This window comes from Bos indicus, chromosome 5 (assembly GCF_029378745.1).
Source record: "Bos indicus isolate NIAB-ARS_2022 breed Sahiwal x Tharparkar chromosome 5, NIAB-ARS_B.indTharparkar_mat_pri_1.0, whole genome shotgun sequence".
Lineage (NCBI taxonomy): Eukaryota > Metazoa > Chordata > Mammalia > Artiodactyla > Bovidae > Bos > Bos indicus.
The window spans coordinates 101,993,799-102,011,606 of record NC_091764.1 but is presented as its reverse complement, the minus strand read 5'-3'; the positions used below and the strand labels follow the sequence as shown (position 1 = coordinate 102,011,606).

Here is a 17,808-nt window from a genome sequence, read left to right as displayed (position 1 = left end):
AACTCTAACAGAAAATTATTAACTGAGTTGTTATACCAAAGCATTGGAGACCTGCCTCACCATCTGTGTTCTTTGCATGGATGGGACCAAGGTTCATAAAGACTCCTTTACCACAGACCACTTCATCACCAGGGCATGAAGGAAAGCGAGGTTATGAGCTGGTGATGTCCAGCCCATCACCTCTGTTCAGCCCTTTATAGTCTATAACCAGAAACATCAAACAAAGAGTGTGGCCCTGAATTGGCCTCATTCACTCCTCCATAGTGCAACATCAGATACCCAGAGACAAGAGCAGATCAAAGCTAAGAAATCAAAGACAAGCAGATTCTAAGTGGAGATCATGCAGAAAAAGGGTCTTCCCTGCTGCTGTTGGAAAGAAGCCCTCCCACCCCAGACACCATCAGTGGGAGGAGACACAAGAAGATGCCTCCTGAAATAGGGGAAAACCAGTCTCAGCAGGGAGCTTGAACTAGAAATGACAAGACAGTTATACCATAAACCCAAGCTAAGTTGAGGGACAAATTTTAAATAGGAGAGTCTGTGTTAATATTATGGAACTTTCAATGCACACAAACATCCCTTGCTAGTGCACAAGATGAAATCAGTGATAAAAATAGAGTATATTACATTTATGTATATTTGAATTCTAGAGGACACATTTTTAAGCCCACTACAGAAAGAAAACTCATAAATCTTCTCATTTTTAAATGCACAGAGTTGTCACCTCTGTGAACTCTTTCTAATTTCTCCAGCTCAAAATTACCACTGTGTCTATTTAATCTATAAAATCTTGCCCACTGTCTTTAAAGTGGGGGCTTCTTGAGAGGAAGTATTGTGTCTTACTCTTCAATATCTCTTTAAAGTCAAGTAAAGACACATAGAGAGAGCTTAACAAATAGTGGATAAAGAAATGAATGCATGAACAAATGCTGAAAATCACCCAGAGTTAATGATACTGAGCGAGAAAAGGATAGGGGAGACACAAATCTGACTAATCCCACTTGGCATAGACTGAAGTGGAGTAAGGAGTCAGAGACACACCAGACAAAGGAACCAGATAGAAAATGCCTTTTTCAAATCTCACTCTGGGGAGAGTCCAATCACATTTAATTTCTGCACAAAGCTATAGCTCAGAAACTTTACCAAGGCAAGAAAAAAACTGTCAGCATTGCTATCAAGGATGTGGCATCGACAATAATACTCATCAAATAGCTGTTTTTCTAGCTCCCAGTGACTCATTCTGGCCAATGAAATGTGGGTGGTGTCACATGTGTCTCTTCCAAGTGGAGACATGAAAATCCCATGTGACTCTCTAGTCTCTCTCTTTTCTGCCCCAGAAGTTGTGTGTTCCAAATGGTGCACATGTGAGCTGAAGATGCTTCACTGACCACAGTACATTTGTAGGTTGGTAATGAATTGTGTATGCATGTATGTGTTGCCTCTGAGATTTGGGGGTCAGTTGTTCCAGTAGCAGAACAGAGTCTATTCTGACAGATCCAAAGGGGAAGGAAGACGAAAAAAAGACAGAATCTGTCACATGAATCAGGTACTTTCCTGGATCTCCTCTTCCTTCTGGGTCTTCATTCCAAGCTACTCCCTCAGGTGGTCAGCTTGCATCCTCTGTTGGGCCTGGTTGGTTCTCAGTCACCATTTCTGATTGACCAACAACTAGATCTAAGTCCTGTTTAAGAGCACCCACCCCTGGTGCATCTCCTGCTCCCTTTACATCACTCTGTGCTGATAGGCTCAGTTTCCCAAATTTGTCTCTTAGCATCTCGACCTTCATCCTTAAACAGCTCTCCTTTGCTCTGAGTTAGTCAGTTCATCATATTTTTACTTTCCACCAATCCTGTACTAATGAAAAGACAGCATGTACTTTCTAAACCTCTTCAGTTTCTTCTTGATTTCCTGAACAAATCTGATTCCTGGATGGAGTGCTCTATGTAGTTAATTAATTTATTCATCTTTGGGTAAGAAATAATTTTGCTGAATTTTTTCCCCCTCAACTGAAGAAAATGGCACATTCAAAGCCTATCTCCTTGTGACCATGTTACTGAAAGGTAGGTGTGTGGGGCCTGGCTGCTCACTGCTTAAAAGCCAGTATACAGGGCAGACTGGTGGAAAAGAAAGTTTGCTTTATTTCATATGCTGGCAACTGGCATGGGCAGTGGCAGACATCTGTTCAAAGGCCAACGTTCACCCCCCATGACAAGCAGGTGGTGAGAGTTTTATAGACAAAGTGGGAGAGGGGTTACATGCAGAAATAGTACAGTCATCTTCAAATTGGTCATGAGTGGTCTAACTAGTGTCATCTTGGTTACTTTCAATTCAGTTCAGTTGCTCAGTCATGTCAAACTCTTTGCTACCCCATGGACTACAGCACGCCAGGCTTACTTGTCCATCACCAACTCCTGGAGCTTGCTCAAACTCATGTCCATTGAGTCGGTGATGCCATCCAAAACATCCATTGGTTGTTTTAAGTACAGTTAATCTTTAGTGCTCGGGTATACTTGTCCCCATGTCTTTGTGGTCAGTACTCAGAATTGTGGATGCTCAAGTCCTGGGTACAGTGTGGTCATCATGTAGTTCACTGCTTCGCCTGGTGTTTTGTATCTATAAGACAGCTCACAGGACATGGCTCAGAATATCATCTATAACCCTTGAGAAAGAACTAAAGGTCCTTACTGTGCTTAATGACTACATTATTATTATTTAGTCTCCTCTGAGTGTTTTCCTTTGTTTCCACATTTCTCGCTTCTCCAATTAAACATATTCTTTGACTAAAGTTTTCCACAGGCAAAAGGCAGGCAGAAGACACGGTGAGGGGACAAGAATCATAGAGTCCTCTCTGCTTCAACCACAACCCTAGGGACCCCCTTGGGACTTGGAAGGGGCTGGTGCAAGGAGAGGCTCTGAAAAACATGTTTCATTAACTTCATGATTAACCCACCTCTGCTCAGAGATGATGTAATTACCAACTGCAGAGCTATTGAGTTCTTGTGGGTGGTGATTCTTAAACCACTGCAACTGAAGGTTAGTGCCTCTGGGGTGGCACTCAGAGTTCAAAGCCTGAGTGATTGCTCAGACTCAAAGTCTATGAACTGAGGCTCTATTGCACATGGAGCTTTGGTGCAGCTGAGTCCTGCCCGCAGACCAGCCTCAGAACACTGGAAATACAGCAAAATGTGTTCCTCCTTTAACATCAAAGACTCTGTGAACAGATCTCTTTTCCTTGTCATCGAGTGCTTCCCAATCTGGGCATGCTAACCAAGGCTCCTGCAGTCTGCAGGCATTGTCTGAGGCCTTGCCAGGGCCCAGGATTGGAGTGAGGCCTGTGCCTGTGTAAAGCTCTATATTTCCCCTCTCTGTAACTCACAGATGCTCAGCTAACATTTATTGAATGGCTGAATGGCACTGTACTAAATATTGAAGATAAATTATCTTAAATATAAAGAAATGTTTCTGAGAACATCATTTAGCTAATATTTTTGTTTTAAAGGCAAATGTTTCTGGCAATTAGCAAGGCAAAATTTGATTTTCAAAAATAAGCAGCTATCACCAACAAATATGTCACAACGAATACTGCAAATCTCTATCTCTAAGGATACTCAAGACAAACCACAAAATACCTACATGTGGCTTCTTAATAAGTCTTAATCAAACCCAACTGAGGAGACAGGATATTCATATGATTTATCATTGGCAGTTTTTTTTTTTTCATTAAAACCACACAGCAATATCACAAGAAGAAAATTTGCGATTAAAAAAGTACAGCTGCACCATCAATATGACATAAGGAAGGAGATGAGGTGCCAAAAGATATCTTTGGCTTAAAATAACAGACAGCTCAATTAGTCTTTCACTTTAGAAGGAGAGTCCTCTTCGGCTGATCTTGAAAGATGATGTGGAGACCAGGACAACTCAACTGTTCTGCACAACAGTTAGAACTGTGAACTGATAATTTTGGATAATGTTGCTCTTTGAGTCCCTTCTTGTTACTTTTTGTGAATCTACTGTAGGTTTTTGCATTTTTGTTGCCACGTGGCTTACATAAAACATCTTAGAGGGACAACAGTAAATACTACACTGATGACAAATTAATCCCAATGACATGCAAAAGCTCTACCTTTTTATCCCCTTCTACGCATTTTGTTTTGGATGTCACAATTTACCTCTCTCTATATTGTATATCCACTAACAAAATATTTCTCTCTATAGCTATTTTAATACTTTCTTTAGACTAAAGCTACCTGATTAGCACACTACCATATGACAGTGTCAGAGTATGCTGAATTGGATTCAGTATTTACACTTACAAGTCTGTTGCATATTTTCACTTCTTTCATATAAAAATTAGCATCCTTCATTTAGTTTGAGGAACTCCCCTCAGCAATCTTGTAAGACAAGCCTAATGTTGGTGAATTCCCTCAACTGTTGTTTGTTTAGGAAGTCTTTATATCGTTTTCATTTATGAAAAACAACCTTGCTGAGAAAAGTATTCGTGGTTGGTAGGCTTTTTTTTTTTTCTTTCTAAAGTTTGAATATATCATCCTTTCTCTCCTGGACAGTCAGGTTTCTACTAAAAAGTCCACTGATATTTTTAAGGGAATTTCTTTTTTGTGAGCATTTACTTTTCTCTTGCTGCTTATAAAATTCTCTCTTTTTCTTGATTACAAGCAATGTGTCTTGGGGGTAATCATTTTGAATGAACTCTGAGGAGTGAGCTATTAGCTACATGAACTTGGATGTCTAAATCTCATCAGATTTGGGACTTATCTGGTATTATTTCTTTAAGTATAATCTGTGTCCCTTTCTCCCTCTCTTCTCCTTCTGGGACTCCAATAATGTGCAGGTTGTTTCTGTGAAAGTTACCCCATAGTTCACACAGGTTCTTTCACTCTTTTTCATTCCTCTTTTTCTTTGTCCCCTGGCTGGGTAATCTCAATGGTCATGCGTTCTAAGTTACAGAGTCTTCTGCTGTTGTTGATGCTCTAGGTAGCATTTTTCATTTTGTTGCATTTCATTCATTGTAGTCTTAAGCAACTGATCTAACCAGTCCATCCTAAAGGAAAACAGTCCTGAATATTCATTGGAAGGACTGATGCTTAAGCTGAAACTCCAATATTTTGACAACCTGATGCGAAGAACTGACTCATTAGGAAAGATCCTAAGGTTGTGAAAGATTGGGGGCAGGAGGAAAAGGGAACGACAGGAGATGAAACAGTTTGATGATAGCATCACCGACTCAATGGACATGAGTTTGGGCAAGCTCTAGGAGTTGGTGATGGACAGGGAAGCCTGGCATGCTGCGGTCCATGGGGTCGCAAAGAGTCGGACATGACTGAACCACTGAACTGAACTGAATCTTAAGCAACTGATTCTCTGTTTGGTTCATTTTTCTGTTTTGTTCCTTCTGCTATTCTCTTTGCCTCACTGCAAAGCTTGAGGGACCTCAGTTCCCCTACTGGGACTGAAGACAGACAACAGCAGCAAATGCATCAAATCCTAACCACTAAACCATCAGCAAACTCCCTGTTTACTTCCTTTTTTTATGATTTCTATCTCTATTAAAAAAAAGTCTGAATTTATTATGTGAAGTAACACCCTAGCTCAACAATTACTGAGCCCTAGCTCAATAATTACTGAGCCTGAGCTCTAGGACCCACAAATCACAAATAGGAGGTGATGCTGCAACCCCTGAAGCCTGGGTGCCTAGAACCTGTTCACAATAAGAGAAGCCCACGCATAGAGAAACCTGCTGCCCACAAAAAAGAGTAGTGCCTGCTTGCTGCATTTGGAGAAAGCCCATGTGCAGCAACAAAGACTCATGCAACCGAAAATTAAAAACAATAATAATGATGAGAAATTTTTTTAAATCTTATTTTCTTCATATATTGTCTTCCTGAATTTAATTGTTTATCTGTGTTTTTTGGAGTTCACTGAGCTTCTTTGTGTGTCTGCCTTATTTCATCATATGTCTTCTATTTCATCACTTCCCAAGTGAATAGCCATGTGAGCTGCCCTGGAAGAAGCCCTGGGCATCTTCCCATCCCCAAGCACAGCCTAGAACTATGAAGACTGCAAGCATGAGTGTAGATTGGAGTCCTAGAAACCATCCAGAGTCATTAACCAAGTAACTGGGTGGGTCCAGCTCACAACCAGGCCAGCACTCTCAGGTTTTATATTAGTTCAGCAGCTTCTCCACATGTCCACAATGGAATTGGCCAGGGGTGGGGGTGGGGGGCAGAGAGGGTTGCAGGGGTAGTGCTGTGTAAACGTAATCTTTACTTTGTCACTTCTTCATGACAGCTCTCTCTACACTGAGGAGTCACAGCAGGATCACAATTACATTTTCAATTCAGTTCAGTTCAGTTCAGTTGCTCAGTCGTGTCCCACTCTTTGTGACCCCATGAATCACAGCACGCCAGGCCTCCCTGTCCATCATCAATTCCTGGAGTTCACCCAAACTCATGTCCATCAAGTCGGTGATGTCATCCAGCCATCTCATTCTCTGTTGTCCCCTTCTCCTCCTGCCCCCAATCAATCCCAGCATCAGGATCTTTCCCAGTGAGTCAACTCTTCCCATGAGGTGGCCAAAATATTGGAGTTTCAGCTTCAGCATCAGTCCTTCCAATGAACACCCAGGACTGATCTCCTTACGATGGACTGGTTGGATCTCCTTGCAGTCCAAGGGACTCTCAAGAGTCTTCTCCAACACCACAGTTCAAAACCATAGCCTTGACTAGATGGTCCTTTGTTGGCAAAGTAATGTCTCTGCTTTTGAATATGCTGTCTAGGTTGGTTATAACTTTCCTTCCAAGGAGTAAGCATCTTTTAATTTCATGGCTGCAGTCACCACCTGCAGTGATTTTGGAGCCCCAAAAAATAAAGTCTGACACTATTTAAGCAATCTTTAAACAATCTTGAAACATCTGAAAAATAGATGTTTTCAGAGAAGCCCCTTGGTCTGAAATTCTTCCTCTAAGAGATCAATCATGTCAGATGCCTCCATCCATATTTCTGAAACATAAATAGCCAAATGTTCTTGATCTTTATATCTACATCTATTCTTCTGGATCCCCTCTGCCTAGGTCTCCACTTTCTTGCCCTCTTGTCCCACCTGAATACAGGGTGTGGGTGAGCACCAATTTGCCTTCCATCAACTTGAAGATATATATGAACTGATATAATTCATTTAGAAGGAGAGATCCTTGGAGAGACAAGAAATAGCAGCATCCTAAAGAAATGGTAGGAAGAGATGGAAAAGAAAGAATGGACTTATAAGGATTGGAAAATCAAATACACATGGGAGATGAGCAAAGAGGTGTTTGTATCCACTAAAGGAATAAATGAGAGATGAAAAAGGAAGAGGTAGTTATGTACAGTTAGAGTTTTAATTGGCCTGTGAATATTGAGGCAGGATAAGGAAAGCTGTATCCATTCTCTCCCACCAGCCAACCTTCCACTTTGAAACTCATACCCAGTCTGGTGTCCAAGAACAAGTTACAAACTGGTGATGTGACATCTCAGAGGTGTTTAGAACTATTTTGTTTTGTTTTGTTTTTCCATGAGTTCATCTTGTTAGGAAGGAGTGTGTGAATATAGATCAAGTTTATATCCTTAAGAGTGACCTGGAGCACTTGTGAGCATGCCCTCATTAGCCTCTAAGACGTGAGAAAGCAGGTCAGCTCACTCATCTTTCATTTCCTTTGAGAAAGATGTTATTTGAGGACCAATCCCCTAAAAGCATTTGACATGGAGCTTGGTAAATTAATAGCACAGCAAAAAGTTAATTTATTCAGAATATTTCATTTTGAGCAATTTTCATATGACAAAATTACAGGTCAGCATTACTCTATTGAAATACAGGCAATTAGAATATCTGAGGCTTCATCTCCTAGTTAATACAGCATCACGAGAAAGTCACTGGGGATGTTCCCAGGGCACTGAGTTCAACATCATCATACCCAGCATCCTCTTTCTTCCCCTGGAGCAGCCAGAAGCTCTCTTCTCCTTCCCCAGGATCAGCTGCCTCTCTGGAGAAGTTCAGACAAGAGCCTGAAGTAGAAAAAAGAAGTTTGATTAGAACTGAGACACGAGGATGGGACAGAAGCCTCTGGTGGGAGGGAGACAAGCACGTGGTTATAACAAAGCATCCCTGGGGCCCAGATGTGGGGAGGGAGGCTCAGACTATTTCACATGAGTTCCAGTGAGGATGGATCCCAGCTGTCCTCTCAGATCCAGTGCATGTGGTCTCCTGGGCCTCAGTGCATGGGGAAATCCTGCATCACAGGAGACCTGTGCTCAGGAGCTCTGGGAGACCTGCTTCCAGGCAACACAATACCAAGGAGATGCCCAGCAACGGTAAGAATCATAAAAAGGAATTTAAATGTTCTCCTTTCACAGGTGATAGATGCAAATTCACAATTAGAGGGAGACTGGAGACAGGAAAAATCTGAATTCCTCACTCACAACCCAAGTCTGCTCTTAGTTGACTTGATTCCTGTTCTCAGATGTCCACAAATAGTATCACAGGTGCACCCACAGATATCTCCTCCCCAGAAACTACACAGGCCCTCAGATGGAGAAATACTCTTTTCTAGAGAATGAGGGTCTTCTTGCAGCTACTGAAATATCAGTTTATTGTGATACACACAGTCAAAGTCTTTGGCATAGTTATTAAAGCAGAAATAGATGCTTCTCTGGAACTCTCTTGCTTTTTTGATGATTCAGCGAGTTTTGGCAATTTGATCTCTGGTTCTTTGCCTTTTATAAGTCCAGCTTGAACATTGAGAATTTCATGGTTCATGCCCTGTTGAAGCCTGGCCTGGAGAATTTTGAGCATTACTTTGCTAGAGTGTCAGGCTTTATTTTTCTGGGCTCCAAAATCACTGCAGATGGTGACTGCAGCCATGAAATTAAAAGACGCTTAATCCTTGGAAGGAAAGTTATGACCAACCTAGATAGCACATTCAAAAGCAGAGACATTACTTTGCCAACAAAGGTTCGTCTAGTCAAGACTATGGTTTTTCCTGTGGTCATGTATGGATGTGAGAGTTGGATTGTCAAGAAGGCTGAGCGCTGAAGAATTGATGCTTTTGAACTGTGGTGTTGGAGAAGACTCTTGAGAGTCCCTTGGACTGCAAGGAGATCCAACCAGTCCATTCTGAAGGAGATCAGCCCTGGGATTTCTTTGGAAGGAATGATGCTAAAGCTGAAACTCCAGTACTTTGGCCAACTCATGTGAAGAGTTGTCTCATAGGAAAAGACTCTGATGCTGGGAGGGATTGGGGGCAAGAGGAGAAGGGGACGACAGAGGATGAGATGGCTGGATGGCATCACTGAGTCAATGGACGTTTGTCTCAGTCAACTCTGGGAGTTGGTGATGGACAGGGAGGCCTGGCGTGCTGCGATTCATGGGGTGACAAAGAGTCGGACACGACTGAGCAACTGATCTGATCTGATCTTGCTAGAGTGTGAGATGAGTGCAATTGTGCGGTAGTTTGAACATTCTTTGGCATTGACTGACCTTTTCCAGTCTTATGGCCTGGAAAGATATTATTAAAACTGCTAAGTTTTCCAAATTTGTTGGCATATTGTGTGCAGCACTTTCACAGCATCATCTTTTAGGATTTGAAAGAACTCAACTGGTATTCCATCACCTCCACTAGCTTTGTTCATAGTGATGCTTCCTATGGCCCACTTGACTTCACATTCCAAAATATCTGGCTCTAGATGAGTGATCACACCATCTGATTATCTGGGTCATGAAGATTTTTTTTGTATAGTTCTTCTGTGTCTTCTTGCCACCTCTTCTTAATATCTTCTGCCTCTGTTAGGTCCATAATATTTCTGTCCTTTATTGTATCCATCTTTGCATCAAATATTCCCTTGGTATCTGTAATTTTCTTGACCAGGTCTCTAGTCTTTCCCATTCCATTGTTTTCCTCTGTTTCTTTGCATTGATCAGTGAGGAAGGCTTTCTTATATCTCCTTGCTATTCTTTGGACTCTGTATTCAAATGGATATATCTTTCCTTTTCTCCTTTGCTTTCACTTTTCGTCTTTTCTCAGCTATTTGTAAGGCCTCCTCAGACAACCATTTTGCCTTTTTGCATTTCTTTTTCTTGGGGATGGTCTTGATCCCTGCCTCCTGTACAATGTCACAAACCTCCGACCATAATTCATCAGGCACTCTGCCTATCAGACGTAATCCCCTGAATCTATTTCTCACTTCCACTGTATAATCATAAGGAATTTGATTTAGGTCATACCTGAATGGTCTAGTGGGTTTCTCTACTTTCTTCAATTTAAGTCTGAATTTGACAATAAGGAGTTCATGATCTGAGCTACAGTCAGCTCCCAGTCTTGTTTTTGCTGACTGTATAGAGCATCTCCATCTTTGGCTGCAAAGAATATAATTAATCTGATTTCAGTACTGACCATCTGATGATGTCCACGTGTAGAGTCCTCTCTTGTGTTGTTGGAAGAGGGTGTTTGTTATGACCAGTGTGTTCTCTTGGCAAAACTCTATTAGCCTTTGCCTTGCCTCATTTTGTACTCCATGGCCAAATTTGGCTGTTACTCCAGGTATCTCTTGACTTCCTACTTTTGCATTCCAGTCACTTGAATAGAAAGGACCTCTTTTTTAGCTGATAGTTCCCAAAGGTCATGTAGGTCTTCATAGAACGGCAACTTCAGCTTCTTCAACATTACTGATTCGGCATTGACCTGGATTACTGTGATATTGAATGGTTTGCCTTCATGTATGTGACCGTGCAAAGATATTATTAAAACACTTGTTCCACCTTTGAATTTGGTTTAGTTCAGTTCAGTCACTCAGTCATGCCTGACTCTCTGTGAACCATGGACTGCAGCACACCAGGCTTCCCTGTCTATCACCAACTCCCAGAGCTTGCTCAAACTCATATCCATCGAGTTGGTGATACCATCCAACCACCTCATCCTCTGTCATCTCCTTCTCCTCCTGCCTTCAATCTTTCCCAGCATCAGGGTCTTTTCTAAGGAGTCAGTTCTTCACATCAGGTGGCCAAGGTATTGGAGCTTCTACTTCAGCTCAGTCCTACCAATGAATATTCAAGATTGATTTCCTTTACATTGACTGGGTTGATCTCCTTGCCATCCAAGGGTCTCTAAAGAGTCTTCTCCAACACTACAGTTCAAAAACATCAATTCTTCAGCGCTTAGCTTTCTTTTACATATGCTCAATTAATCGATAAGTTTCTCTTTCGGCCATGACACAATGCTTGTGGGATCTTAGTTCCTTGACCAGGGTTGAACCTAGGCCCTAGCAGTGAAAGTGAGGAATCCAAACCTCTGGACCACCAGGAAATTCCATAATCTATAAACTTTTATGCAAGTATATCACATACAAAGTGATAAGTTTATGTCACATTATGGAGACATAAATGCCAAAAGCAGAGTGATTCATCACTCCTTGCAAGGAGTCTGATAGCATTAAATATGGCATATGGTCAAGATGATGCTACCAAATATATGAGATTACCTATATTTTGAATCTCTAGGGAGGCTGGGCGTTGAGGAGCACAAATTCACTCTTTTCAGATAGAAAGATTGCAGGAGATCAACTGACCCCACTCACCTGTCTGAGAGGACCTCACCCCATCCTCCTTCTCTGGGGGCACTTCCTCCTCATTCCCCTGAGAGGCAGAAGGAGTTCCAGGCACTGGTACTTCTTCAGCATTATCGTAATTTTCAGCAGGGACATCAGTCCTCTGATCTGGGGGTTCCAAGAGCAGACAAGGGAGTGTATGAAACCACAGTAAGTGGGTTGGTCTGGAGAATACCTAAGATACCTTCTGACCCAGAGTTTCTGAGTTTCTGAATAGAGGCAGCAGTCACTCCTTGTTTCAAAAGACTTTTTTCTCTAAGACCATGTTTCATTTTGATGTGTCCATAAGCCAAAACATGATATTACATATCTCAATATTTTCTGGTGGAAACTACCTATCTCAAAGCAGCACTTCCACCATTGAGCATTGCAAAAGTACTTTGACAAATTGTGCTTTACAGATGTTATTTTTTTAAAAAACATTGTGTGCCTGTTGTGATTCTGGACACAGAGACCAGTCCCAACGTGACACATCACAGAACAGCCAGAGAAGGACGAGCCCCATCTGGACACAAGGGATGCCTCTGGTCCATCAACGGAAAACCATTCCCCTTAAATCTCCTCTCTATGAGGGAAACTCTCCTCCCCAGAGCCCAGCCAAGGCAGGTCCACCTCTATTTCCTGGAGCAGATCTGTAATCACTGTTGTCCTCACCATCCCTGGTGTAATACGGCAGTTTAGTCAGTGAGAAATCTGACGGGAAGCCTCATGTGGAGACAAACATCACACAACACACAGAATTTTTCCTCCCCACACCCACGGGACCTGTGTTAAGGCTGAGAAGGGACAGGCCTGGCTTCTGCAGTGTAGACAGAGGATGGGAGGTCACGGGGCTCTGAGAGGCCATCCTGCCTCTTTGGAGGAGCCGTCTCTGTGAGCCTGGGGTACACATGGGGTCTGCAGATGCTGAGAAGATGTGCACAGCTAGTGGGTGGTGACAACCAGAGCTCCCAGGAGGGCAGACAGAGACACTCACCTGGGCTGCCCAGACCTTCCTTCTGTGTCAGAAGGTAATCAAGCTCCTCATACACAGCTTCAGCAAGAGCATCTTCATAGCTGGATAAGGCTGAGAGATCCCCCAGCAGGTCAGAGACACTTCCCCAGATACCCCGATCCAGCCAGCCCACCTTCATCACCCTGGTGCTCACATGGGGGCTGCCAGGACCTCAGCATCATCTCCTACCCCGTGCACCATGTCAGCACCTTCTCCCCTCGTCTAACCCTGATTACAGCTCAGCGCCAACTCTGTCTGGTCTCACAGAAGAGGCCATGACTTATGAGAGTTCACACCCCAGTCCTAAGAACCTCTGTCTACTCAGCCCTTAGAGCTCAGCATGGAGCACATGGAGTCTGCAACTCAGAACAGTACCTGGCCCAGGTTCCCCTCCTCACACCTGCCCCATCTCCTGCCTCCACACACTCTCCCTGGTCCCCAGTTCCCCCTGCAGCCCACCTCTGTGCTCTGCTCTCCATCTGAGCAGCTGAGTCATCAGGATGATGAGGACCAGGAAGAGAAGGGACCCCAGGATAAGGCAGAGGACCCCAGGCAGGGAGAAGATGCCAGGGAGAGAATTTGAGGTTGTTCTGGTCCCTAAGGAGAACAGGAAAAAGGGCTGGAGATAGTCTTGGGCATAGAGAAATCTCCTGTGTCAGCATTTTCAGGAGCTCCGGACAATGGCAGCTCAGCCTCAGACAGTGTCAGGGCTCCCCCGGGTCTCATCCTGAGACAAGTCAACTCCACTCTGGCCAGTGTTGCCCCGAGGCAGAGATGGGGATTGTCAGGGAGCTGCCCTGCCGAGACAGCCTCTGAAGACCCAGCTCATCCCTTCTCCTTGGGCTTCAGGAGAAAGAGCATCAAACAGTCCAGGGACTTGCACCTCTCTGATGAGGAGCAACACTCAAGGTCAGGTGGGAGTTCCTTAGATTCTACGACATGGAAACTAGACTTCCTTGGACCCCGGGCATGAGAACATTTGACCCTGGACATCAAGGCAGGGGATTTCCCCAGTGTAATGCCCTGGCTGCTCCCCAACAGCCATGGCTCCTCAACTCTTTCCTCTTCTGAGTTGTCAGAGAGCCCACAGAACAGGTCCCCAGTATTTGAGTATTCTCTCCTGCCTGTGGATGGATCACACTACCTGCTGTGGTCGTGGGCAATGTCCTTTCACATAAAGAGAAAAACAGTAGTGTGGGGAAGAAGAATTGGCCAGAATGCAGGGCAAACCTTTTCCCTCCTGAGCCTGAAATCACCCCTCAGTCTCCACAACATCAGTGTCCAGTCCTCCCAGCTCCCTCATCCTAGATCAGATCCCCAGCACCCGGGATGTCTGAACACACACTCCCCACCACGCACGGCCCAGCCCACTGCCCCTGCGCTGCCCCAGCTCACCCAGGGTGGACCCCGAGCCCCTCACTCACCAGAGCACCTCACACCAGCATCCTCCTCATGCTTGCAGTCGCTCTGCTCCCAGGGCTCCTCAGCACAGTCCCACAGGGAGGACTCCCGGCCCCTGCACCACACCTCGTCCAGCCAGATGCTCCCATTTCCAGGGCCAAACCCCACAGCCTGCACGGCTTCTAGGGCCTGGCCACAGCCCAGCTGCTGACACACCACCTCGGCCTCTGCCAGGCTCCAGGAGTCATCACACACGGTGCCCCAGGAGCCGCTGTGCCAGACCTCCACCCGCCCTGAGCACTCGCTGTCTCCTCCCCTGAGCCGAAGCTTCTCTCTGTCTGAAAAGGCAGCAGCCCCTCCTGTGACTCCCCTGGTGGGAGGAAGGAGCCCCTGGGAGCCACAGGGGAGGGGGCGGGGCTGACGTACCTGTGCAGGAGGCAGCAGTTGGACAGCTCTTGGGTCTTCTTCCTGCACACAACAGGGAAATAGTGGATCAGGAACAGCTGAGGGTGTTCCTGTCCCCACATAAGATTATCTAAGGTCCATGGCTCAGTGCAAATGACATGTGAAAACACAGGCTCATTATATACTGGGCTGAAACATTCACTGCATCTGATCACCAGCTGAAATTACTTTAAATATTTACTTGTTTATCAGTCTTCACACCCCACAGCAAATATAAACACAGACATCTACGAATGTACACACACTCCTCTGAATGAAAGTTCCATTAGAAGAAGGACCTTGTATATCTTATATGTGCTGTGTTTCTTCTATTAGGACAGTGCCTGCACATTGTATGCATTCATTCAACAAATATCTATGGAAAACCATTTCTAAATACCTAGATAGGGGCTTGATAAATATATATTAAATGAATGAATAGACAAATTCAGTGAAATAAAATTTCTTTTTTTTTAATTCATACTAATCAGTGAAATAGTAAACCAAATATAAATTAATGGTAACAGTCTATGATAATAGTTCATATTAAAAATAATCAGCCCAGAAGCACAGAGTCAATTTATATTCAAAATCTCATATACATAATTTTAATGGAAAGTTATTAGATAGATTATAAACTACTCTTACCTATTATTCAGTGTGACAGTGGGCAAGTGAAGACTACTGTTGTATAAGGAAACTCTCTTTTCTAAATTTATTTTTAATTGGAAGATAATTGCTCCACAATGTAGTGTTGGTTATGTGTGTGTGTGTGTTAGTCGCTCAGTCATGTCCAACTCTTTGTGACCCTAAGGACTGCAGCCCACCAGGCTCCTCTGTCCATAGGATTTTCCAGACAAACATACTGGAGTGGATTGCTATTCACTTCTCCACTGGATCCTCCCTGCTGCTGCTGCTGCTGCTGCTGCTAAGTCACCTCAGTCGTGTCCGACTCTGTGTGACCCCATAGACGGCAGCCCACCAGGTTGCCCCATCCCTGGGATTCTCCAGGAAAGAACACTGGAGTGGGTTGCCATTTCCTTCTCCAGTGCATGAAAGTGAAAAGTGAAAGTGAAGTCGTTCAGTCATGTCCGACTCTTAGCGGCCCCACGGACTGCAGCCTACCAGGCTCCTCCGTCCATGCGATTTTCCAGGCAAGAGTACTGGAGTGGGGGATCAAATCCAGGTCTCCTGCACTGCAGGCAGTTTCTTTGCTGTCTGAGCCACCAGAAAAGCCCATAGTGTTGGTTAGGAATTTCTTAAAAAGGACGTATACAGGAAAGACTTAGTAGAATTCTGAGAAGATATATGGACACATATATGTACACACTAAGTAAGCCAGAAATTTTTGCATTGGTTAAAAAAAGCCTACTGATAAACCTGTGGCAGATTCATGTTGATGTATGGCAAAACCAATACAATATTGTAAAGTACTTAACCTCCGATTAAAATAAATAAATTTATATCTTAAAAAATAAAAATATATTATCATCTTGAAAAAAAAAACTACAGGGGAAAAGTGATGGGGGACGGAAGAAAAGCCTACTGAGAAAAATTTGTATTGAGAAGATGCAGAAATAATAAACAAAAGACTGAAAATATATATAAAAGAATTGAAGTTGAGAGAAATATAAATTCAAAAAAACAGAAGGGTAAATAGTACCTGTCATAAAGTATCAATATTTATATATTCTTTCCAGATCATCCTATCAAAACTCCTACCCACTCTATGCAGAGATCCTCTGAGAAAACGATGGCAGGACCTCTGTGAGCAGATTGCTCATTTTGATGGTCAAAGACTTTACCACCTCTCAATTCACAGGGTTTAATTGTAGGAAAAATATCATCAATAAAAGGTCTCATAGTTTAATACCTCTTTGGTCTTCCAATGAAAAAGACAAAGAGATGAGCAAAGAGAGGCAAGGAAGGGAGTGAGCCTCTGCTTTTGAAGTATCTGATCCCACATTCTCTTAGCTATGGGTTTCAGGCAACATCCAGCATACCCTTCAAGGTGCACCTGAATGGGGTGTGTGTGTGTGTGTATGTGGAGGGGGAGGGAAGGAGAAAGAGAAACAGAGAGAGAAATGTTGAAGGAATAATGTGCTATGGTTTGACTATTTGTCGCCTTCACCAACATTTATTTATCTCATTCAAAATTTATTGCTGAAATCTCAGTTCCCAGTGTAACAGTATTTAGTGGTGGAGTCTTCTCAAACTCTTCCAAAAACAGAAGAAAAGAACATTTCCAAATTCATTTCATGAAGCCAACATTAGTCTGATACCAAAGCCAGATAAGGACACCATGAGAAAAGAAAATTACGGGCTAATACTCTGATAAATACAGGTGCAAAAATCGTCAACAAAATATTAGAAAACTGAATTTGACAATACACTAAAAGAATCATACACCATGACCAAGTGATATTTGTTCCAAGGATACAAGGATAGTTTGACATTCACAAATTAATCAATGTGATACACCAAATAAACAAAATGAAGGTAAAAATCATATCCTCAAAGGATGCAGAAAAAGTGTTTGACAAACTCAACATCCACTTACAGTAAAAACTCTTTTACAAAGTAGGTATAGAAGGATTGCACCTCAACATAATTAAGACCATATGAAAAGTACACAGCTAACATCATACTTGACTGTAAAAAACCAAAAGCTTTTATTCAACTTAGTTTTGGTAGTCCTATCCAGATCCATCAGGCAATAAAAAGAAACTCAAGATATCCAAATCTGAAAGGAAGAGGCAAAACTGTCACTATTTGCAGATTGAAAAGTGAAAGTGTTAGTCACTCAGTTGTGTCTGACTCTTTACAACCCCAAGGACTGCAGCCTGCCAGGCTCCTCTGTCCATTGGGATTCTCCAGGCAAGAATACTGGAGTGGCCTGCCATTCCCTCCTCCAGGGGATCTTCCTGACTCAGGGACTGAACCCAGGTCTCTTGCATTGCAGACAGATTCTTTACCATCAGAGTCATGAGGAAAGAAACCCCCTTACATGATATTATATGTAGAAAACACTAAAGACTTCAGCAAAAATATGAGAACTAATACACTCAGTGAAGTTGTAGAAGAAAAATCTGTATACAAAAATCATATGCATTTCTTTACACTAACAACAAACTGCTATAAGAGAAACTGAGAAAACAATTCTACTTACATTTGCATGAAAATGAATAAAATGTCTAAGAATACATTTAACCAAGGAGGTGAAAGACATGTACACTGAAAACTAAAAGACATTGATGAAAGATACTGAAGATGACTCAGATAAGTGGAAAGATATTCTGTGCTCATGGACTGGAAGA

At 43.1% G+C, this 17,808-nt stretch overlaps 2 protein-coding genes across 2 annotated transcripts in view; both read right to left on the bottom strand.

The window, feature by feature from the left end:
• LOC139176083 (antigen WC1.1-like) overlaps positions 1 to 17,808 on the bottom strand; it is a 105,264-nt gene that overhangs the window by 34,544 nt on the left and 52,912 nt on the right. The gene's annotated exons all lie outside the window — the stretch shown is intronic.
• The window catches only part of LOC109559707 (antigen WC1.1-like), a 59,314-nt gene continuing 49,276 nt past the window's right edge, over positions 7,771 to 17,808 (bottom strand). Inside the window, exons 14-19 of the mRNA XM_070788543.1 lie at positions 14,474 to 14,515; positions 14,071 to 14,385; positions 13,106 to 13,243; positions 12,629 to 12,718; positions 11,623 to 11,760; positions 7,771 to 8,058 (exon numbers count right to left, since the gene is read on the bottom strand). Coding sequence (XP_070644644.1) covers positions 7,913 to 8,058; positions 11,623 to 11,760; positions 12,629 to 12,718; positions 13,106 to 13,243; positions 14,071 to 14,385; positions 14,474 to 14,515 — 869 coding nt within the window. The 3' untranslated portion in view covers positions 7,771 to 7,912. The remainder of the gene's footprint in view (positions 8,059 to 11,622; positions 11,761 to 12,628; positions 12,719 to 13,105; positions 13,244 to 14,070; positions 14,386 to 14,473; positions 14,516 to 17,808) is intronic.